Consider the following 22,846-nt stretch of genomic DNA (forward strand, 5'->3'; position numbering starts at 1 on the left):
GTCTTACACTGGTAGACATTATCTAAGAGCTATTCACATGTAAGGACAAAGATTAAAGGTCATTTTTCAGTTAGCAAAGCCTCAACAATTTGTAAACACACTAACAGTACAAGGTCTTAAAAAGATACTTAAAGCCACCAAATATCAAGAGCTTGTATCACTTAAAATGAAAACGAGGTATAGAGTTGAAATCTGTATATATTTATATATATATAAATTGTTCTGTTTTGGCTTTAAGAACATATCTATATTCTGTGTCAGATAATATTTTTATCAAAGCATATCTTTACTGACAGACTTTAAATACTAATCACCAAATGAAGCATGAAGTTTCAGGCAGTGAATGACTTTGCCACAGTTGCTGCAGAGAGGACACGTCCCCATGCTTGATTTATTATAACATGAATAAAAACCAAGGAGGCATGAAAAGACAGGCAGGTCATCTGTAATAATCTATCTACAGCGTCTGCGAGGAGAAATGTCCTTCACAAGACAATGAAAAATTGATTTTATGTCTCATGTCTGGAAGATGTAAGCACATGCTGCTGCAAAGTCTTCAAATTCAACCAACCTTCATTATATTTCAAACATCGGCAAAGATTATGGGCAAGATCAAACGTCACGTAACATCAATCAAATCACAGTTTAAAAAAGGACATGAACATTGAACACAACACAAGATGCAGTTTGATTGGCATTACCTGAAATGCACAATAAAAAAACGATTTCCCAATATTTCATTTGTACTTTAAAAAAATACTAACATCAGTTAAACTCAGAAAATATAATGTATGAATTATTAAATTGAAAACATAGATAAATGAGTGTACATCAGTGTAACTCATGTTACAGTTGCTTCTACATGTGTCAGCTAATGAACAGCATGAATAATACATTTCCTTTCATAAATGTGTGTGTTTGATAAGATCATCTTTAAATGATGATTGTTTTAAATGAATCAGGAAGATTTCTTCAGTCAGCTGGACTAATGTGGTAGAGAGACATTTTCTTTTCATTCATTAATCATTAACATCTTCCCCTGTGGGTAAACCAGCAGACTGCTCTTTATGTCCTGCCAAGCTTTGTATTAAATTAAGCAAGAAAACAGCAACAAAGTTAATGACACTCATAAGAGGCAGAAGACAAAGAAGAAGAAGAGGAAAGAGAAGAAGAAATGAAGCAGCAGTTAAATCAAGTGTGTCATTTGTCATGCTGCAGTCCTGATGTATACACAGACTGTGTTTGTGTGTGTGTGTGTGTGTGTGTGAGCAGCCCTGATGTATACACAGACTGTGTTTGTGTGTGTATGTGTGTGTGTGTGTGTGAGCAGCCCTGATGTATACACAGACTGTGTGTGTGAGCAGCTCTGTCCATGTAAGGACATGAAACCCTGTCGTTTGTGTTTGTAAGGAGTAACATTTATTCTCCCAAGTCATGACAATGGAATTTTGAATCAATTCAATTAAATCATTTTGTTTTCGTTCAAATTGCGACAGTGAACGCTGCTCTCTCTTCAGTGCCAAAGTGTGAAGGAACCTGTTTTGTTGCACCTTAAATTGTGCTCAGATAGGATATTGTGGCGTTTGCATGAAGCCTCTTTAGTGTGTGGGACTGTTACATCGCTGTTTGGCTGATTTTTGGAACACAGGGAGTGATCAGGACGCTGCATTTCTCCTGTGTGTGAGGCTGCAGTCTGGAAGAGGCGGACTGAGGCAGGAGAGAACAGACGGCAGCTCTGCCCGCACTCAGCTGATATGGGAACTTTCCTGCTGACATGATTCTCTACAGTTTACAGGCTTTGGAAATTGCTTGAATTTCCTGATATTTTCTGAAGTTTGAGGATTTCACAGCGCTATCGGTAAGTGTAGAACTTACTCTGACCTCTGAGAGTACAGACAACTGGGAGAAATCCATCTCAGCATATCTGATTAATTATATTTCCTTATTTTCTGTATTTCTGCTCAGTTCTGTGTGTTTTGGAGTAGTGAGTGATGTGTGGACTCCTTCGGGGAGATTCAGGAGTTCAACAACAAAGCGAACAACAATTTTCTCTCTCTTTTTTGTGGTTTTGTGGTTAAATTTCTTGTCTACTCTCTCTCACACACACACACACACACACACACACACACACACACACACACACACACACACACACACACACACACACAGCTCACACCAATAACAGAAACTCTTGTTATTCATATATTCATATTGTTCTTTTCGCATCTGTTCTTCAGATTCTTCACATGATAAAAGTTTGTCCTGTCCAGCTGATTCGTGTCAAACTCAGCAGGTGTGATGTAACAACCCAAACTTCCATTTCAGCTCTTAAATATTTCTTCCACAGCCTGGTTGCACACAGTGACATTGTTTAAAAGAACGGTAAACATTCCTAAGCCCTCTGGGAGATGCCTTCTGTGAACGCTCACTTGTTTGACAGCTATTTCCTGCAATTTCAAGCGAGCGATGTCGTGTGTAGGTTTGATTCTAATCGTTGCATGTCCCCTCCCGTTCCGTAGGAGTTGAAAAGGAAAATGGTGATGCTTTCAGGGTTCATCTTTCTGTGCTTGATCCAAGCCGGTCTGACCCAGCGAAGAATTATACCAGAGCGAGGTGACCAGCCGGGACCAGCTCCGTCTCCGTCTCCTTCTCCAACCCAACCCACTCCAAAAGGTTGTGAGAGTGAGTGCATTTATTTAGCTCTGGACTTCCAGCAGGATTCTATTCAAGCTCTACTAAATAAGATTACACAGCACCAAAGGCCTTCTATCCTCCTCGACAGCTTGTGTTACACTGGAACGCATAACTCTCACACTGCCTTCGTACACAGAGCTGAAGCAGAGCGAAAACTCTCACCTTTTGCCTGTTACAAGCTGAAAAATAATAAAGGCTAAAACACGCAAAAGATGTATTGATAATATTCTTAATGTACACTGAATGAGACTGAATGAGCACTTTTCTAGAACTTTTCTATCAGTGGAGCAGCTGTAGACTTAACACTCACACACACACACAGGAAACTTCAGTTCACTACTCATGCTATGGAGAAGTAAAACCAACAAACCAAATACATATTACTGCATTTACAACTAGAAGAGTATTTGTAGCACTGAGCAGCTGTTCTGTCCTGAACCGGTGACGTTAATGTGAAAGACAAATGTGTTCCAGCAGCAGCCGTCACGCCGTCTTGACATTTCTAAGTGCAGACACAGATGGTGCGATTGGCTAATTGCACCTGATTAGCCAAATCGGGTGCAATTAGCTAATCGAGATTGGGCGGCAAAACCCCTTGAGTAAGTAAAGGTGACAGTGGTTGTCTATTGTGCACTTAGTAAGATTTCAAACAGTCCTAAAATGGTTGTTATTTTGTCTAGTACCATCCATAATGAGCCATGGTTAGTTTTAGCCATTAGCACGTTATCAAATGCTAACTCGACTCAGGGTTTGATAGCGTTACAAAGTCCGAACATTTACCTCTGTTTCTTCATCTGTACACCTTTGTAAATTCTTTCTTTCTCTTGCAGTTGTGGTTGAATGTCCCATCAGACTGTATTTTACCATCGATACCTCAGAGACCATCGCCTTACAGGAATCTCCACCTGGAATCTTGGTGGAAAACATCAAAGAGTTCACCAAGATCTTTGCCCAGCGTCTAGCCGATGAGATGTACAAGGGCCAGGTGCACATCACCTGGTCCATAGGGGGACTGCACTTCTCCCAGAAACAGGTGGTCTTCAGCCAGTTCTCAACCAGGGAGAGCTTCATTAGGAGCCTCAGCGGGATTAGGTACCTAGGCAAAGGCACCTTCACGGACTGCGCCCTCACCAACATGACTTCTGAGATGACCCGCCACTACTCAGGCAAGGAGGCCACGCTCTTCGCTGTAGTCATCACAGATGGTCACGTGACAGGACATCCATGCGGGGGGATCAAGGTGTCTGCGGAGAAGGCCAGGGAGAAGGGGATCCGGATATTCTCTGTGGGTGCGTCCAGGAAAATTGACGAAACGGGATTGCGGGAGATCGCTAGCTCTCCCACTGAGGTGTACCGGGATGACTACATAGCTGTAGAGATCATCGAAGGGCGGCCGAAAATCATGATTGATTCCATCGATCGTATCATAAAAACTATGGTGATCTATGAGATTTCCCCAAACACTAAATCATTATGTGTCCTGTAGTTTATTGGTCCGTTTCAGTTATTATTATCTTTTCTTCACAGAAACATCAAGCTTACCTAGAGGTAAGAAACACAGTGGCCTTTATTTTACCATTTGTCCTTGTGTGTTAAATAAAATCAAGTCTAGTCACCGGTAAGATGTTTTGGACTCATTTATGCTTTAAAACTTTACTATGTTCTAATGCTTTAGCAATGTTTAATATTGTTTTCTTACTGACCTTCTAGTGTTACAAGCAATCATGTGTGGAGACTCGTGGAGTCCATGGACCAAAGGGGTACAGAGGTGCAAAAGTGTGTATCACATAAATACATATTAAGGATGTATGTTCAAGCCTACTTGATATGTTACTTTGCTGAAATGTCAGTTTGTTCTTTTATAGGGCACAAAAGGAGAAAGAGGTCCTCTAGGGCCAAAAGGCTTCAGGGGTACACAGGTAAAAAGCACAACAGGCACTAAAACTGTATTGTTGCCAAATATTGTCGTTACATTTGCATTTATTATTGTGCTTTCCTTTTAATGGAGAATATAATTAATTATATTTCAGGGTGATCCTGGCATTGAAGGTCCAATTGGACGGCCTGGACAAAAGGTTTGTTGAGGAAACGATGATGATTTTAATGATGATTTTAAGCTCAAGAATGATCTAAAATCAATATAAGTAACATTTTGATCCTAATAAGATATTTGTCTGTGATACAGGGAGAGATTGGTCTGAAAGGTGAAAAGGTGAGATCATTGTCACCGTTCTTATTTCTATGCTGATCAATCCATTTGAACGGGTCAACATTTGGATTCACGGCTCCTTTTTATTTCAACAGGGTGAACTTGGAGCAAGTGGAGCGAAGGTAAATAATTTGTCTTAATGCTGTGCAGAAGTGTTTGTAATGTTTATACATTGTTCACATATCTTTGTTTATCTTGTTCACCTCCAATTACTCAGGGTGTGGCAGGATTAGCCGGCAGGAATGGAACCGACGGACACAAGGTGAAGCTGACCAGGATGAAGAGAAAGTGATAGTGACAGTAACTCTTATAAACATACTGACATGAATGTGTGTGGATGAACTCTTCAGGGGAAAGTTGGACGTATTGGAGCTCCTGGGTGCAAAGGGGATTCAGGTGACAAAGTGAGTCCAGGTGTTAAATGAAATGTTTTCGTTAATACCTTTGTGTTTTAAAATCTGCTGTATCCCATATTGCTGAGTAACTTCATAGTGAGAAATAAACCATTGCTACAAACAGAAAGGTTGTATATAATATGAATATTAACAATAAGTCTGTAATGGGTCCAATATTCTGAAAGGGACCGGATGGTTACCCTGGAGACGTTGGTGCCACTGGTCTACGAGGCACTGATGGACATAAGGTCTGTAAATGAATTATTGGCTCCATTGTTTAAACACAGGATATATTTCTCATTTCATTCTTACATTTTGTTAAATGTTTTCAAATTGAGTACACTGCTCTTTTGTCCCAGGGTGATGTAGGGGTTCTTGGGAAATCAGGTCCCTATGGCCCAGACGGCGACCTAGGACCAAAGGTAACTGTCAAATAGAAAAGTTCAACAGCATCAATGAATCACTGAATTAATTATTTATTCTATATATACTTTAAAAGCAGAAACACTGAACAAAGCTTCTGTTTCTAAGGGTGAAAGTGGAAATGCAGGCAATCCAGGGCTGCCAGGGGAGAAGGGACCAGCGGTAAACATTACATTACAGCTTCTCTTAATACTCTCAACTATTCTTGTTATGATAATTTCATATAACAATCCTAAATGAAAAAAACTCTTGACCTTTGACTCTTTTCAGGGCCCTGTCGGTGCATCTGGACCAAACGGCGAATTTGTAATCAAAACACTTTTTCCTTCTTTAAAGAATGTTCAGAATTTGCCTCAGTTTGTTTTTAGTAATTGTTCATTTTACATTAATGCCACCAGGGAAAAAGGGGAGATCACGGACAAAAGGGAAAACAAGGACCTAATGGGCCAAAAGGAGAGCAGGTACAGGAAGTTTCACTTTCAAAAACATCATTTCTTGGTATTTAATTTACTCTCTGGAGAAGGTTACAGCTACAAAATACAATCTCTTTATCCAATACAATGGCTCAAAACTGTACAATTAAGAATAAAAACATACAAGAAGAAGAAGTACAAGAGGGAAAGAGAACCAAGTACCAAACACTACTCAGATGGCAACAGCCTCTTTATATCACAGTGAATTCTGTAACCCAAACAGACAGACGACACATCTATCACATCGTTCTGTAGCCTTTTAGCCCTAAGATCATTAAGTTTTCCTCATTCATTATAATCCAAACTCCCCACATATTTAGCTGAGGACAGAGCTATTGCCAATCTTTTAATGTTTGGTTTATGTTAACACTGGCCGATGATTGATGCGATGGGAAAATTATGACTCATTCTTTTACTTCCAGGAAGAAAAAGGGTCATTGGGGGTCAGAGGTCGACCCGGGGGAGATGGACTCACGGGTGCAAAGGTGAGAGGATCTTAGAAGGAGGGCGACTCGGCAGCTTCTTCTTAGAACTCTGTGGATCTTCCCGGTTTTTAAAACTGAAACTATAACTTCATGTCCTGGGTGTCCTGCCAGAAGCCTTAACTCAGATAAACACAAACTGTTGGAAAAGTCTTCTACGAAAGAAAAAAAGCTTTTTCGGATTTATCTTGCAATATCTTCTGCCAAATGTCACATCAGCATGAATAATACTGTGTGTGTGTGCGTGTGTGTGTGGGGGTTGCAATGAAAGGTAATAACCAGTGATGGTCTTTTCTTACTTTTTGTCTTCCAGGGCGACCAAGGGCTACCGGGACCGAGAGGCCAGCCAGGAAACCAAGGCAGCCCTGGAGGAAATGTGTGTTATTATAACAACCTCCAACAAAAATTGTTCATTTGTTTGAACTCTTTCTTGTGAACTACATACCTAATGATGCTGCCTTCTGTGTTTGCAGGGAACCATTGGAAATCCTGGAGATCCTGGACCAAGGGGAGACACTGGGCCACATGGACCAAAGGTGAGTAAGACGCAAAATATAATCAGTTCATCCAAAGCAAAGATGTGTGTCACGTAAAAAACACTGCAGATTTTTGCAGATTTTGTTTAACAATCTTGTTTCTGTCTTTACACAGGGTGATCAAGGAAGACCAGGATTCAGCTATAGTGGAGCAAGAGGACCCACTGTGTGTTTCCTGTTTGTCTCCTGTTTGTTGTGACTCAGATGTAACTTTACTTTAGTCTAAAGTTATGTTACTCTTACAGGGAGATAGAGGTGATCCAGGAAGAAAAGGGCCCAGAGGGAGCAGAGGTGACTGTGGCCCTAAAGGAGCACCCGGAGATAAGGGGCCACTAGGAAAATCTGTAAGATCAATCGATGTGACCTAATCTTGAAAATCTGGAATTTGGAAAGAGATTTGGATTTGGCAGATGAGCTTCTGTTTGATGAAAAATCTTATTTAGTTTATCAACAAAACAAAACAAGAGGTTCACATACTGTAGCTCTGAGGCAAGAGTGCAGGCACGTACGCACTCAGCATGCACAGCGACTTGCATGCTCTTCAGTCCAAAACACTTGTGGATGGCCGTCAATATGCATAGCAAATGAGTCAGAAAACTCTAAATTGAAAACATGTGGAGGGATTGGTTATAAACAAAAACAGAATAAAATGAAAAAGAAAAAGAAAGAAAATTGTTAGACACACATGAGTCACTTGTTCTAAAGAAATTCCTTTTTATTAAGGGGGAAGAAGGCTCAGAGGGAGAGCCAGGGGAGAGAGGATCAAGAGGGGAACCTGGTTCTGAAGTAAGAAACAGTGGATAAACTAAAATAATGACTTAGCCAGGTTTGTGAATTTAAGATCAAATTGCATCTCTGCTTATTCAATGTGCAGGGCGACATTGGAGCAGCTGGCGATCCTGGACTTACTGTGAGGAACCTTTAAAAAGCATTACCGCTTAGGTTACAGTATCCTCCACTGAATTGAATACTTTTGGATGGATTTATTACAAATACTGCTAATTTGCATGCCTCTGTCTGCAGGAATGTGATGTCATGACTTATATCAGGGAAACATGTGGTTGCTGTGGTAAGTTGCTGTACTATATATAGTATGTGTGTCGATACAGACAGAGGGATTAAATGTATTAAACTTTGAAACGTTATTCCTGTTCTTCTCTCGTTGGCAGACTGTGAGAAACTGTGTGGAGCCCTGGACATTGTGTTTGTCATTGATAGTTCAGAGAGTGTCGGGATGACAAATTTCACCCTGGAGAAGAATTTTGTTATCAACACCATAAACAGGCTTGGATCTATGGCCAGCGACCCGGCATCACTTACCGGTACAGTGGAGCTGAATCACCAAACAGGCTTCTCTAGAAATTCATCTGTAGGCGTTTTCACAGCACAAAACCTGCCAGCTACTCCAAGATAGAGCAGTGGAGAGCCAAGGGATATTTGGAGAAAGGTTATTGGCTCTGTGCATAGTGATCACAGTCAGGAATGTACAATAATGTACAATAAAGTGCTTTGTTTATGTTCAGCTATTCAGGGACAGACTAATGCTGCAAACACAGTGATGTCAAGTGAAACCAAAATAGGACAAAGTTGATCAACTGTTTGGATTGATTGTGAATATCAGGGATTTTGGCTGAAATATTGGTATTGGAAAATAAGGATTGCATTGCATAATTTTTTTAAATAAATAGTAGCTAATTGATAGTTGATAAATCAGGCTTTATAAAACATTTCGCCATTAGTAGTTATTGTTTAAGTGAGTTGCCACACTAATTGCAAACATCAACATATGGTGTCCAAGTAACAATTGACCACTTACCAATAATACCGATACTTGGGGTTTTTAAAAGCTTTGTTGCTGTTATTAATGATCCGTGGCTGTTGACAGAGAGCTTTGATAAATTATTCACTAACCATTAACAAAGCCACTGCTTACCATCTCTAAATATTTCATTAAGTAAATGCATTGTCTGGAATGTTTGTCTTTCCCAGGGACAAGAGTTGGAGTTGTGCAGTACAGTCACAATGGGACCTTTGAGGCCATTCGTCTCAATGATGCAAACATAAATTCCATGTCTGCCTTTAAGACGGCAGTGAAGAATCTACAGTGGATTGCTGGCGGCACCTTCACACCTTCAGCCCTCAAGTTCGCCTACGACAACCTGATCATGGACAGCAAGAGAGACAGAGCCAAAGTATCTGTGGTGGTGATCACAGACGGCCGCTTTGACCCTCGAGATGACGAGGACCTGCTCACCTACCTCTGTAATGACAACAGGGTGGTGGTGAATGCCATCGGGGTCGGCGACATGTTTGGAACGATCCAGGATGACGAGATCCTGGGGTCGATAGCCTGCCAGCAGAAGGATCGAGTCACTGGCATGAAGCGCTTTGCTGACTTAGTGGCTGAGGACTTCATAGACAAGATGGAGACCGTACTCTGTCCAGGTAAGGCTTGAATAGTAAGCTCAAGAAGATGACAACACAGGTTCAAATGACCATTTTGTTAATATTATGCTTGATTTATCTTCCAGAGCCGACGGTTTTATGCCCTGATCTCCCCTGCAAAAGTGGTAGGTGTGAATTAAACTATCTCAGCAACAAGAATGAGGGCAAACTGTTGCTAGAGTGTCAACATTTTATCACATGTGACCATATCAGGATGTTTAGATTCTTTGTCAAATGTTAGAAGATGAGTGCAACTCAATAGTTTGTTGGTGATTACAGAGCCGGATGTGGCCGGATGTGAACAGCGCCCAGTGGATATGGTTTTCCTACTCGACGGCTCAGAGAGACTCGGCCTGGAGAACTTCCGCCACGTCCGTGAATTTCTGGACAAAGTCATTGAAAACCTGCCCTTGGCCAGGGGCCGGACCGATCGTATGCGAGCGCGCTTGGCACTGGTAGAGTACGGCAAGCAGGATGAGAACCTCTTCGTGGCCTTCCCTCTTACACACGACTCTGCCGTGATCGCCGGTGGCATAGCGCGACTGCCTTACTTGGATGCTTCGTCCAGCGTGGGGCCTGGCATTCTGCACGCTATCAATAATGTTCTGACTACAGGAGGAGTACGGCAAACAAGACGTAACGCCGAGATTTCTTTTGTTTTCATTACCGACGGCGTCACTGACCACCGACACCTAGAAGAGGCAGTGAGTGCTATGCGCAGTGCACAGGTCATCTCCACGGTGCTTGCAACAGGAAATGATGTCGACCAAGAAGTCTTGATGAAGTTGGCCATGGGTGACCAGAACGCCATCTTCAAAGCAAAGGACTTTACGGATCTGACACAGTCCAGCTTGTTTGACCGTTTCCTCCATTGGGTGTGTTAGAGAGAGAGACAACACTCGTGGGCATGAACATTCTGATGGTGCTACTGCTGATTTATGTTGAGATACTGGTTTTATACTATGCACTGTCAACATCGCAAATAATGTCACTGCATTGTGCTTTTGTCAGGAAAATGTATTCATCCTAGACATTTTGATTTACAAAACTATAGCACAAGCCGAGCATTTTTCATCAATCCTGGAGCTTTACTGATACCAAATGATAAGATAATAAACCTGCAGTTTGTTGGACGAAGCAGTGCTATATTGTATGTATAAGGGAGTCAAAGATGTCCGTAATCCTCAGATTTAAAGGCGCTCAATGCATCACCGTGAAAATTGAAGCCGTTTCGACATTTAAAAGATATTCCTTACAAATTGTGCACAAATCCCCTTCATACACAGCAGCTCCATTTGAAATACATGCAAATCCCACAGATCACAATAGATAACAGTGCAGTCACACAGCAGTGCACTGGAGGCAGAACATTGGAAGGGTTGGACTTGTTTGCTCCATTTGAATGACTGCATTCTTCTCATTTTTCTCGATGTCCAGTGGGGACACCACCCATCGCCTCCCTTCTTACATCATGTCCAGCTGCACAGGATAAGACTGAAGCGGTTGTATCAATGTCTCATTGTCTCAACGGTCCAGACGCACCATCTGGCTAACAAAAAGCCAAAATCGCAAATATACAGAGGAAATTAATTTTAAATCCAGTTTAAGTCACAGCTGTCGACTATCTGGACAAGGAAGAAGATTATGTTTCACCCACTGACCAAGTCCTCCACATCTCCAGCATATTCCTCTGCTGCTGCCTGTGCCTTCTCGCTCTCTTATCCTCTATAACCATAGTCGAGAAGAAAACAGGATTCAGTCAGAACTAACAAATCTCACAAGATCATATTCAGCTATAAATAAACGGTAACAGATGCTCATCTTCCCATCCGCTCACACCAATTTACACGGGATGAATTTTGGCAAAATCACCTGCTTGGCTTCCTTCCATCAACATCGTCCTTGCTGATTAGATTTACTGTAGCCATCAATCTAACAGCAAGAAAAGGGCCTAAACACTGAAAACAAGATCAGGCACATCCAAAAATCCAATCTGAAAAACAGAGATTTTACAAAATGTAATGAATGAATGAATAATTAATATATGTCTGAACAACTCTGATCTTATCGTGTGCATGCAAAGAAATTGCTGGGATTGATTACAAATGGTTACAGTGGGAAAAGTTCACAGATAAGCATGCAAGCACATTTTTGATTATTTGGTCGGTTTGCTCCAAGGCATACATCCAAATTTGTTGTATCTGAGATAAAACTTGTTTTTCCTCTCAACACACATGCGCTATTTCTCCATTTAACACACAGGTGCATTAAAAACATGCCCTCTGCTTACTTGTTCCTGTATTTCTGCCTCAAACATGTTTTTCTTCTCAGCTCATCGTGTTCACATCCGCAACACCTATGAGCACACACACTTGCACAAGAGCTGGACTTTGTTCCAGACACGAGAGAAGAAACAGCCTCACTGTAACCTGCTCAAGTTGACTGATAATCTCCATAGCAAAGCCAAAACTGTGTTTGTATATCTGATGACTGTCTGTTAAACCAGCAGCTCCCACATCTCTTAGCAATACAGACATGGAAAATACTGTCTGTCTGTTCATGTTAACTGTCTGCTCTCTGAACACCTGGATACAGGTGATGCTTTTCACGGCGTAGTGGGTGTTCGTGTTGTTGCTAAGTAACTGTCCCATCCTGCCAATCAGCTGTTGGCAGGCTGGGAGTCAGACAGGGGTCACACACAACCTAGTGAGAAGATAAACACAATTATAGGGGCTGAACATCAGTCATGATAGTTTATATTACAAACACGCAAAGCATTCGACGAGCAAGGTTGCCAAAGAGAAGGATCTCACCTTCTCCAAACGGAAGACTCTTCTGCTTCATCAATGTTGCTCTGGACCTGGTTAAGGGTGACTTAATCTTTATACAGATGTAAAGTTGATCTCTAGCACCCCCTGTATGTCACAGAAGTAACAAAGCCTTCAGCAGTGTTTGCCTGGTAGTCCTCTTTCTCTTCCTCGTCCTCATTTGCCTCTCTCAGATCTGTATACATGTAAGGGCTTGCTTCGGATGGTGAAACAGGAAAGGGTTCTAAACATCTATGCTCATACACAGACCTGACACAAGTGAGCTTGAGTGCACTCTGTTTAACAAACCCAAATAAAACCCAAGCCAAGTTCTGACACACGCTTATTACACGCAAGTTTTGAGCAGCCCTCACTGCTGTACAGAACGAGTCCTCACCCTCTCCCAAATGTCTGAGGCCCGTCCTCTGCTGCTTAGCAACGTGCACTAGCAGCTGTAGGGCACTTATGAGCAGCTCTCATTATGGGAGAGGAGCGCCTGGGCTCACTGTGATGCAAGAGTCCAGGGAAGGGAGTGGCTGAGGGAGAATCGGTCTCGGGTCAGAAAACAACAGGCAGAGGCAATATTTATTATCTCTAGTTTTCTTTTAGAAATATTTGGAAAGAAATACATTTCTTATCTCAGAGTCTGTAGCATAATGTGTTTTGATTTTGTGAGGGGGTTTACTGAGTGTGAAATCGTGTTTTTTTATCTTTTGGAGAGAGACCAGAGCTAACCCAAGGCTAATAAATACAAGAGTGAAAAGCCTGCAAATAATCCAGTTTATATATTTATTAAACCCAAATAAAATTCACAAGTGACTCAATTAGACCGAGGGAAGCAAAACAATAAAATGGAACCGCATCTAACAACTGGTAGGAGTGAGAGAGAGAGAGAGAGAGAGAGAGAGAGAGAGAGAGAGAGAGAGAGAGAGAGAGAGAGAGAGAGAGAGAGAGAGAGAAAGAGAGACCAGCTTATGAAGCTCACCAATCAATCAGACCAGATGAAGCTCATTCTCCCTGTTGACCCTGGCGAAGGAATGAGATTCCTTTGTAAGTTTCTTTTTTTGTAAGTGCCACAACTCATGACAACATTCAGCTGCTCCTGAATAACACCAGCACTGAATAACTCCATGATGGTGCTGAGCCTTATAAGGGAAATGGAAAACTAAGGTGTTGGCCATACGCCCCCTGGCGGCTCATGTGGCACAGTGCATCAGAAGCTCTTTGAACAGTGGAACAGTAAACCATCGGTAATGTTTACGTACTCTGAAAAAGAAAAGGGGAATATATTCTTAATCTAAATAATGCATTAATATTTTGTTGTTATAACCGGACATACACACAAAATGAAGTGTTTCCGTGTCGTGTTTTGTATGCTGTTCATTTCTGTCTTTATTATCTTCTCTCTGTTATCTAATCAGTCCATGCATTACATCCATCCTCATCTTCATCCACAGCCCTGAATGCTTCATGTTGTCATTGCACTGACACACACTTCTCCTCATCCATTCCTGTGACTGCTCAGACAAGACACAGCCTCTAGAGGGCGCCAGTATACATTTGGTATCAATTGGTGTGAGATTGGAGCAAATATAAAACTTCATATACAGCCAGAAGTGACATATGCGGTCACTGGAGGACATGAACTCACATGACCTCAAGTCCAACATGGAAAAGACATTTATTTACCCCTTATAGCTTCATTACAAAGAAAATGTGAAGACAAAAGGACAATAACAAAGCATGACAACTGGACAAGGAGAAAATAGAAGGAAAATACTGACACACACACGCTGCCTGAAGTCTACTGCCTGTTTGAGGTCTTGCTCCCTGCAGACAGTGTCTCACCTTCAGGTGCTTTGGCTGGGCATGACTCAGAGGCACACAGACAGGCAGAGGGACAGACAGGTCAGCAGAGGAATGCTGATCGATTCCCTACAGCAGCTCGATGGCACCTCTCTGCTCGCAAATGAGGAGGGGAAGATGTTTACTACTTGCACCCTGAGGAGTTACCACTTCTCCAGGGCACACTGTGGAGGAAGTGTGTGTGTGTAAGTTTGTTCACACACATTTATCTCCTCTCTAGGTGGTACGCTTTGTGGGTGGGAAGTGATTTTACCCAGTTTTCCTGCCAGAGGCGAGCGTTATCTCTACGCTGCAGGAATCAGAAAAATCTAAATTTGCTGTGTGTGTGTGTGTGTGTGTGTACTCCCCTTCAACGCACATCACTTTGACTTCCTCCGTCGGTGTCAAGTTTTTCCCGAACCAAGATAGCTGTCACACCCCTGCCACCGCAAGAGCACACACACACACACACACACACAGAGGCCTTCGTCACCTCTTGCAAGTCACTCTAAATGCAAATGCAGGTGATCAGCGCAGACAGGCCCGACTGCCGCTGCAGAGACGAGGCTGCCATTTAGGGAGGAGAGCCGACGACGCACGCTGTGGAAATTACAAATAACACACCCAGACCAAGCTGGTGTTTTGGCATAGAGAAGGGGGGGGGGGAGGAGAAGGAGGGATGATGAAGAGGAGAGGGAGTAGGATGGTGAATGAGGAGGTGAAACGTGAAGACAGACATGAAGATAGAGGCACTGGCAGCGCAATCTGTATTAGAGTGGTGCTCGTCAGGCACAAGGAGCCCATAATGAGCATATTGTGAGGGCATAATTACAATTAGAGAACAAAGTAATAAACTGTACGATTCAGGATACTGCTGACTGCATAATCATAATGACTTTATAATGTGTTTGTGTTTGGTATTACGGCAAATAAAAGGGCTGAACTTCATATCAGGGGTTTCTTCTCACCTAAAGCAGCAGACAAATACAATAATACGCAGAAAATCATTTTTAAAACAAAGGCATTTATTGCGAAAAATGCACTTGACATGAAAAAACAATCGAATCAACCACGGGTCATCAGTACGAGACGATGTGTAATGATCACATGGTAGACAGCGCTGGGCGTAGCCAGCACAGAGCATGACTTTGATGGCACAAAAGGCCTATAAATATTCTTCACAATATAGAATTAATATATATACTTCTTTTTTCTTTTCTCTGCTGCTGTACGACTTTATTAAATCAACCCGACTCAGTTCTGATGAGGCGTGAGCGTCCACGCCACACCAAACCTTTTCATAAAGTTCCTTTCTTATGTAAAGAGCTACATACAGAGGCCCCACCCAACCCCACCCCGACACACACACTCTCTCTCTCACACACACACACACACACTCTCACACACAGTCGGTCAAATATCCTTATTACCAAATGTCTGACTCAAGAGCAGGAGTGGACAAACATTTGAAGTCAAGTATATGCTGCGTTCAATTCCCATGGGAATAACAACGGCAACAAACCGGTGGTTACAGTGACAGTTTGAAAAGTGTTTACACGTTCCAATGCCTTTCAAGATGTCATCATTCGTCAATCATTTCTGAATCCTTTTGGGCCAAACACTGAGATCCAAAGTGATAAAGTCATTTCCTCCAAGAGTGCATCATCTTTCCCATCAAACACAAACGCATCTTTCGCTGAGCTGAAGTCAACTTTGGACTCTATTTTCTCCTAACCTCATGAGAGTGCAGATCAAAAACAGGAACGTTGTTATGTTGCGATTATTGATGTTTGACACAAAGGAGAACTCTGCTGCCACCTGCTGGTCTTTACCAGGTCCACAGGCCTTTGCATGGACCCTGATGGTTCCTCTGCTACGCACATGGAGAAGCCTCTCAAAGCTTCTACTACATTACCTGTAACATGTTTTGATAGATATAAATATGATCACCGCTGCCTCAACAAACGTTTTCCTGTTGTTAGTGTGACGAAGAGTTTTCCCCTCGTCGTCTTCTAGAGCTTTGAGCACAAAAGCCCCTTGAGATGTTAAAGGAGACGTTGGGCTTCATAAATAAACACGATATTCTTAATTTGAAGCTTCCAATAATCATGACCGTCCTGTGTCGTCCTGTGGGTTCACTTTATACAAATGTGTTTTGCATTTGGGTGTGTTTAAGTCAACACACAATCTCAGTCAGTGACAATAAGAAGCAAGCAGGTTTGCTCTGCTCCAGTCCTGATAAGAACCTCTCCACTTTCAATGCCAAAGAGTTAGAACATGTGACAGTGTGGTTGATAAGATAAAGTATCTGAGCCTCACTATTGTTTCTAGCTGTGCTTCTTTCCTGCAGTGTGTTTGTGCGTGGCTGCGCGTTGGTCTCACATTAGAGCATTTACACTGCATTCACATAATAAAGGAATGAGAAAGGATGTTCACAGGTCCAAATCCACACAATTAAGATCAAGACTTTTATCTGTAGCTTTTTCTGATTCCGACGCCTTTTTACCAACCGGAAGCTGAAATTAACAACATTTTCTCATCAGATTTACCAGCGTTATGTTTGTATTTATTGTCTTTCCCATACGACATCGCAATATGCACTGAATCGTGGGGTATCTAGTGTGCTTAGCCAATTCACCTGGCTCAGATCAGCCAATAGGAGCTGTGCTATCTGTGCTCTAACCTCATTCAGCCTCACTTGGGCTTTTGTGCTAATATTACAAATCTACAGAAACTCTCTCTCTCTCTCTCTCACACACACACACACGTACACACAGACATGCACATACAGAGTGAGTTTTGCTGTGCTTCTTCTTCTTCCAGAAACGGTAACAAAAGGTAACAATGGTCATGGCTGGATGTAAACTAGACGAGCTTGGATCCACATTCAGGACGCTGAGATTCACAAAGCATAGCAGACGCACACTGAAGCCGTAGAAAAAGAGCCGGACAAAGAGCTGCGGTCAAACACTGGCAGTGGCGTGTGATGATGGATTTCTCTCTTCCTGCCTCCTCCTCGACTGTACATTCATTCTGCCGCGAGCGGAGATTCCGCACGTGGTTCCGGAAGAGGCCACACTGCTGCCGTCACACTCCGATCCTCAACACCGACTCCACAAAAGCACGAAGCAGAGGAAGTTCCTGAAGTGATACATTTCAGAGAAGCTTCCTGAGGCCGAGCGAGTCGCCAAAACTAAAACTCTGATATACTTTCGTCATTGAAACAGACAAAAAAAAAAAAAAAGGGTTTTTGCCTGCGTGAGGATCAAAAACAGTAGCAATAAAAATGCCTCTTCTCAAATAAATAATAAGGTGGTCAGGTTATAAAATATCTGTCCATAACGACCTCCCAGAGATGCATTGGCATGGCTGTACAACGAATACTTTGTATAATACAAAATCTAACAATGTCACCTAGTGCATTTCTCTCTTTCTAAACTCCAACACAAAAGACCCCAAAAGTATTTTCTTCCCAATACAAAAACAATTCCTTTAAAACTTTGGCCGTTCAATATTCCGTCTTCACTCTGCAAACTAATCGACTTGAGTTCAGCTTGGCTGTGGGGGAGAATGGGGATCAATTTAGAGCAGCAGTTGGTAACTTTCACACAACGTTACCAACTGCTGCTTTAAAGTGATGTAGCAATTTTTTTTTTTTATAGATTTTACCCGAAAATTACATCTGAACAGTTTTGTTTTGTAAGTTGGTAGACTGTAGAATGAGAGTAGGCCTTTGAATGGACCTGAATGGAACCACAGAACATGACCCAAGGAACACGTAGAGGAGCCTGTAAAAGCTCCTCTACATGACGTTCTCAGGTTAGTTTGATACAAATTTGATCACTGTTGCCTCAGAAAGTGTTCTCCTATGACCTTTGACCCTTCTCATGGATTGCTATCCTAAAGTAACTTGTCATCACCATGACAATCTGAAGCGCCTTCATCATTAGAGCCCAATTGGGGAATCCACAAGAAATGTTTGAGCTTTTATTGTGGCGAGCACCACGTCTATCTTTGTTGCTGCTGTTGAAGAAGTAGCGCAGGAATCCATCAGGGTTCATTCAAAGGCCTGCAGACCTGGTGAGTGAATGCCCAGTAACCCAGTTCAACAGAAACCCCACTCCCCTAATTTAGTAAAATCGTTGGAGTATCACTTTAAATATGGGACATAAATAAAAGACGTAATTCACATTTACTTTTTGCATGGTTTCACATCTGTCTGCAGCTCCTGTGAGAGCTGGATGGGATCAAAGCGACGCTCGGCATCACATCACTGCGTCATGTCCAGTTTGTGACAACCCGACTGTCCGTTTTAACGCGTTCAGACAAAAGAAGGACGCACAGAATGCTACATGCACGGTTATAAACAAACTGGAACGGAAAAACTAAAAGAAACACTCATTTCGTCTCGGCTCGTTGTCACAAATGAGACATGAAGACGCGTGTGGATGAATTTTTTGTTTTTCCCCGGAGGCCCGCGTTTCCTTTTCCTAAGCACATTTGCTGTAAACGTTCACTTCAAAGCACCGAATTGAAGTTCAGAGGTTTCAGTGGAAAGCAGCACTGTGCTGGTTGTGCTGGTGTTTGCTGGTGGATGACGCCAAGAAACTGGGAGACAAACTTTTGTCTTACTGTGCTTTTGTGTCTTCAGTAGTCGTCTTCAACATCAAGAGTCTAAAACGATAAGTCTGATGAGGCTCTGGCCCTCCTGTGTGGCTGTGACTGGAGGCAGGGCCAGTTTGTGTGTGTGTGTGCTGTTAGTGTTCGTACGTGTGTGTGTGTGTGTGTGGGTAAATCGGCTGGACCAATATGGGTTTTTGAAGCCTGTGACTCATATTCATATTATACAACTTCAAAATTCACTCTTTTAATGCCAGAAATGTGAGTGTTTCTCCGCTAGTGTCACTCAAGGGAAAAGCACAAAACTCAAAAGTTCAATTGGTGCCACCAGCATTTTAAGGCTTTGCAGGTCAACTCTAACTCGTACTAAAAGTGTCATTTTGGAAAACCAATATCAGTCCAACCCTCGTGTGTGTCTGCGTGACAGTACCAAAGTTTTTGTGTGTGTGTGCTTTGTCAAAAACAGAGACAGTGCGTTTGCTTATTGTTTCTCCCGGTTCAGAAGCTCTCGACGAAGCTGCCGGGGAAGAGACCCGTCTGTCCCGTCCTGTGCAGCGTGCCTTTGTACCAGCCGTCCTCCCTCTTCTTATGGACGAACACCACGTCTCCCTCCCTCAGCTCGATCTCTGCCTCGCTCTGCGGCGGGTACGGCACCACCACACGATACCTGGCGCACACACAGGCACAACAGACACAACAGACACACACACAGCTTAATGTGTAGGGCCGCCACTGGCTGAGAGCGTTTTAAGCAAAGCATATTTTCCAAAACCTGCTCTGCTCTCTGTCTGCTGTGAGGAAGGCATGAAGTGTGGAAGTAAACATCAGACTTGTCACAGCGTTAAGTCAAATCAGCGAGTCACATTCAGTACCTTCCATAACTAATTCAATGATGTGCTGCATTTCCCAGAAGGCATTTCGACAAATCCTGAAGAAAGGAGGGAGAAGAAGAAACTGCACTCCTTCTTTCTGCCCTAAATCCATTTCTTGCTGTATGATTGCAGAACATGTCGGCACCAGACATTCCTGAAGCTGGACTTCCATTCCCTCCTCCTGATGGTGGCGCTATAACAATAACGGTGGATTTTTGTCTGTGTGTGTTGTTGATGATTGTGATGAAATGTTTGCTCACCTTTCTCTGGACAGTGGTTTGGGTTCTGGCCGTAGGACCATCAGAACATTGCCTGTGCGTGTTGCCGGTGGCGACCTGGGAAAGTTGGTATCCAAAGACCCGGACTTCCTGTGCAGTGGCTCCATCCCGATGGCGCCGTCCATCTCGCTCTCGATCGGACAGGAGCCTGCGCGGCCCTGCGCCGTCATCGGACAGGAGCCCGAGCGCGCGTGGAGGCGGGGATGGTGCGCCGGCTCGGTCACCGCGCCGCCGGGGCAGGCTAGGGAGGGGTCTTGGGTGGGCGGGGAGGAGGGGGGCGAGCGAGCCTTCTTCTTGGCGGCCGCGCCTGACAAGAGCTTCAGCAAACCGCCGGCTTTTCTCTCTTTCTGAAGACGGAGGGCAAAGAGGGGGAAAGAGAGAGGGATGGAGGAAGAGATCAGAATCATAGAGCAATAAATAACCCCTGCAGGACAAACATCACAGAACAGGTGATTGGACCTGACCCGGGAGGAACCAAATGACCCGGGACGACCTCTACCTACAGAATCCTGCTTCTGTTACTGTACTTTTCCTCTGGATGTTACAGAGGGGCTGGACGCCTCTGGAGACGGAGACATGAGAGGGATGTAACTCTGTCTGGAATACTGCTGCACACTTCAGCCAACTGGGGTAAGAACGTCTGATGTCTGTCCCTTCCCTGCTGTGATCACATGAGACACTCCAGCTTCTAAGCCTGATCATAACCCATATTCATGCACAGGGCCGACCCCAGCACATAGGGGGACCTGACCCGGATTTGGAATTGGGCCCCCCTTCCCAATCCAGCTGATCACAGTTTGTCTTCACAAGAGGTTATTTTTGTTATTTCTACTTCTGCCATATTAGCTACAAAGCCCACGTTGTTGTCGGACCACAGGTGGAAGCGTGTCTAGAGTGAAGCAGACCTCCAGCACTGCTCTGCGGTCTCAGCTCTCTTCATGTGGGCTGAGAAGCTCTATTTCTAGATACTCCACTGGAAAGATTATGGAGGTGCGGTGCCCACCCGTGATGCTGGAGCCAAGTACAAATAAACGTACACACACACACCCACACCCACATATAAGCAACTCAAATTATAGTCAGAAGATGCTGTCAGTGTCAGTGTGGACCTCCTCTCTGTGGCTGCTGGCAGTTACGCAACACTGCATGTTTGCAACAGGTGGCAGGAAAACTTCCAAGAGGCGAAACACGAGAGCGTCAACAAAGCTCAGGCTCAGCCGCTTAGCAAATCATGCAAAATGGATGGAAGACTTGTGTAGACACTGTAGTTTAGCCAGAGCATCTTTAAACTGGCATCACTGTTTAAACTTAAGTGTGTCAGCTGAGGAGCAGCTGAGCGTCCAGTGTGAGATCAGAGGTGTAAACCAACCAGCAGCTGTCCAGTCGGGAGATCAGCAGGAGCACATCAGCTTCAGTCAGGTATAAGCTACAATCAGAGCTGTAAGTGTTCCTGTCGGTTCTGCTGAGGCACATTTGCTTTAGTAAGTGTGACTCAGTAGCTCAGCGGTGGCAGAGTGAGTGTGTTTATCACACACAGGAGGGACTTTGTCTCTGGAAGTCAACATGAAAGACACTTTGGGCTTGTTTAGTCTGTCAGCTGTCTCCTGTGCTGGTTTGCTGCCTGTGTCCTGGGGTGTAATGACCAGAGCAGGGAGGAGAAGAAACAAAATCAATAAATAAAAGGAACAAATAAGACTGAGGGTTTTAATTCAGTGCTGGCACAGAGCCATCAGCCGCCCTCTTGCTCCGATGTGAATTTTTGCTGCTGCAGGTTTTTGGAGCCTGTGGCTGTAATTTCATGCTTCCAAACAAACAAACCTGCGAGCCCCAAGGGAAAGTGAAAGTTTAGCACAGTTTCTGGCATGAAATTGCATCCATGTTTCTCCTGCTTGGCCCACCTCTGGGTGCCAGAAGCTGGAGAGGCGTCTGTAGCCTTAGCTGGCTAGAGTCTGGCCATTAAACATCAGTCTTTAAACACAGAGACTCATTTCATCCAAGTAAACTGTTGCCTGTTTGACTGAAGTAACTCAATACAACAACTGGAGGTTTACAGTCACACCCTGATGCACTCCCACAGTCCAATGATGGACAAACTGTCTGCAGAACACACACAGACACATGGAGAAGGAGGAAGAGCAGAGGTGTTTGCTCTGATAGAGGCGAGCAGGGGAATGTTTAATTTAACAAATCTAATTTAAAAAGAGATACACCACTGACTGTTGGCCTACACTGAAAAATGCTTAGTGAGGCAGAAAAAAAAGCAGGAACACTTTGGTCCAGATAATCAGAATTCTTTCCTCCTGTGCATTAGGTACAAATAACACAAGTGTGTGTGGGGAGAAAAGCAAAGAGCTGAAGACACAACATCCTGTGCATAATGGATACATCATTTTTATGTTTCCCAATTATTTCATCTTTATTTCCATATTGGTTTTGACTATCATCATTATCACTGTCATAAGACGAGCATTGATTGTTCTCTTTATGTACGGGTTTGCAATTAAGTTTTGTTGTTCTCATAAAATTATCACTTAAACTAAATACGAGCACTGACTTCCGTGACTTGAGGGAGGAAGAGAGTGAGTGTGAATTCCAGACTGGGAGGAGGAGATAGAAGAAGAGGAAAATGTTGAAGGAGATGGGGGCAAAGTGTTGAGGGAAGGAATAACAGACAGTCGGAAAGGAAACAATGGTAGACAGAAGAGAGATGGACAGAGAGGAAAATGGAAGGATCAAAGGGAGTGAGTGAGGGAAGATGGGAGCGACA

General features: G+C 43.3%; 2 protein-coding genes across 4 annotated transcripts in view; one reads left to right on the forward strand and one right to left on the reverse strand.

Annotated features, from left to right (window-relative positions):
* The first annotated feature begins 1,505 nt into the window (after nt 1-1,505).
* On the forward strand, nt 1,506-11,946 carry LOC143009883 (collagen alpha-2(VI) chain-like). 3 transcript variants are annotated; one of them, XM_076161975.1, is made up of 29 exons: nt 1,506-1,858; nt 2,238-2,293; nt 2,520-2,682; nt 3,525-4,132; nt 4,222-4,242; nt 4,405-4,470; nt 4,560-4,613; nt 4,725-4,769; nt 4,880-4,906; nt 4,999-5,025; nt 5,121-5,165; nt 5,254-5,307; nt 5,484-5,546; nt 5,658-5,720; nt 5,830-5,883; nt 5,992-6,027; nt 6,120-6,182; nt 6,617-6,679; nt 6,990-7,052; nt 7,150-7,212; nt 7,328-7,378; nt 7,458-7,556; nt 7,936-7,998; nt 8,087-8,122; nt 8,236-8,281; nt 8,382-8,534; nt 9,202-9,657; nt 9,744-9,782; nt 9,937-11,946. In XM_076161975.1, the coding sequence occupies exons 3-29, from the start codon at nt 2,535-2,537 to the stop codon at nt 10,539-10,541; spliced, it is 3,111 nt and encodes a 1,036-aa protein (XP_076018090.1). In that variant the 5' UTR covers nt 1,506-1,858; nt 2,238-2,293; nt 2,520-2,534; the 3' UTR covers nt 10,542-11,946. The 3 variants fall into 3 exon arrangements, with proteins under 3 accessions (XP_076018090.1, XP_076018091.1, XP_076018089.1); XM_076161976.1 differs by lacking the exon at nt 2,238-2,293 and having other exon boundaries at nt 2,520-2,673; XM_076161974.1 differs by lacking the exon at nt 2,238-2,293 and having other exon boundaries at nt 1,507-1,858.
* A 3,728-nt stretch (nt 11,947-15,674) lies between these two features.
* Nucleotides 15,675-22,846, reverse strand: part of LOC143009937 (E3 ubiquitin-protein ligase SH3RF3-like) — a 65,378-nt gene continuing 58,206 nt past the window's right edge. Inside the window, exons 9-10 of the mRNA XM_076162036.1 lie at nt 20,062-20,426; nt 15,675-19,596 (exon numbers count right to left, since the gene is read on the reverse strand). Coding sequence (XP_076018151.1) covers nt 19,428-19,596; nt 20,062-20,426 — 534 coding nt within the window. The 3' untranslated portion in view covers nt 15,675-19,427. The remainder of the gene's footprint in view (nt 19,597-20,061; nt 20,427-22,846) is intronic.

The sequence above is a fragment of the Genypterus blacodes genome, unplaced genomic scaffold (genome assembly GCF_046128005.1).
Source record: "Genypterus blacodes isolate CSIRO-AG114 ecotype Tasmania unplaced genomic scaffold, CSIRO-AGI_Gbla_v1 ptg000118l_1, whole genome shotgun sequence".
NCBI lineage: Eukaryota > Metazoa > Chordata > Actinopteri > Ophidiiformes > Ophidiidae > Genypterus > Genypterus blacodes.

What these genes read in the sequence shown, in the direction of transcription:
- LOC143009883 (XM_076161975.1), top strand. Translation starts at nt 2,535, where the DNA reads ATGGTGATGCTTTCAGGGTTCATCTTTCTGTGCTTGATCCAAGCCGGT. An exon ending in GTGGAGCAAGAGGACCCACT is followed by an intron (nt 7,379 to 7,457) that starts GTGTGTTTCCTG and finishes TTACTCTTACAG; the next exon opens with GGAGATAGAGGTGATCCAGG. An exon ending in TGATCTCCCCTGCAAAAGTG is followed by an intron (nt 9,783 to 9,936) that starts GTAGGTGTGAAT and finishes TGGTGATTACAG; the next exon opens with AGCCGGATGTGGCCGGATGT.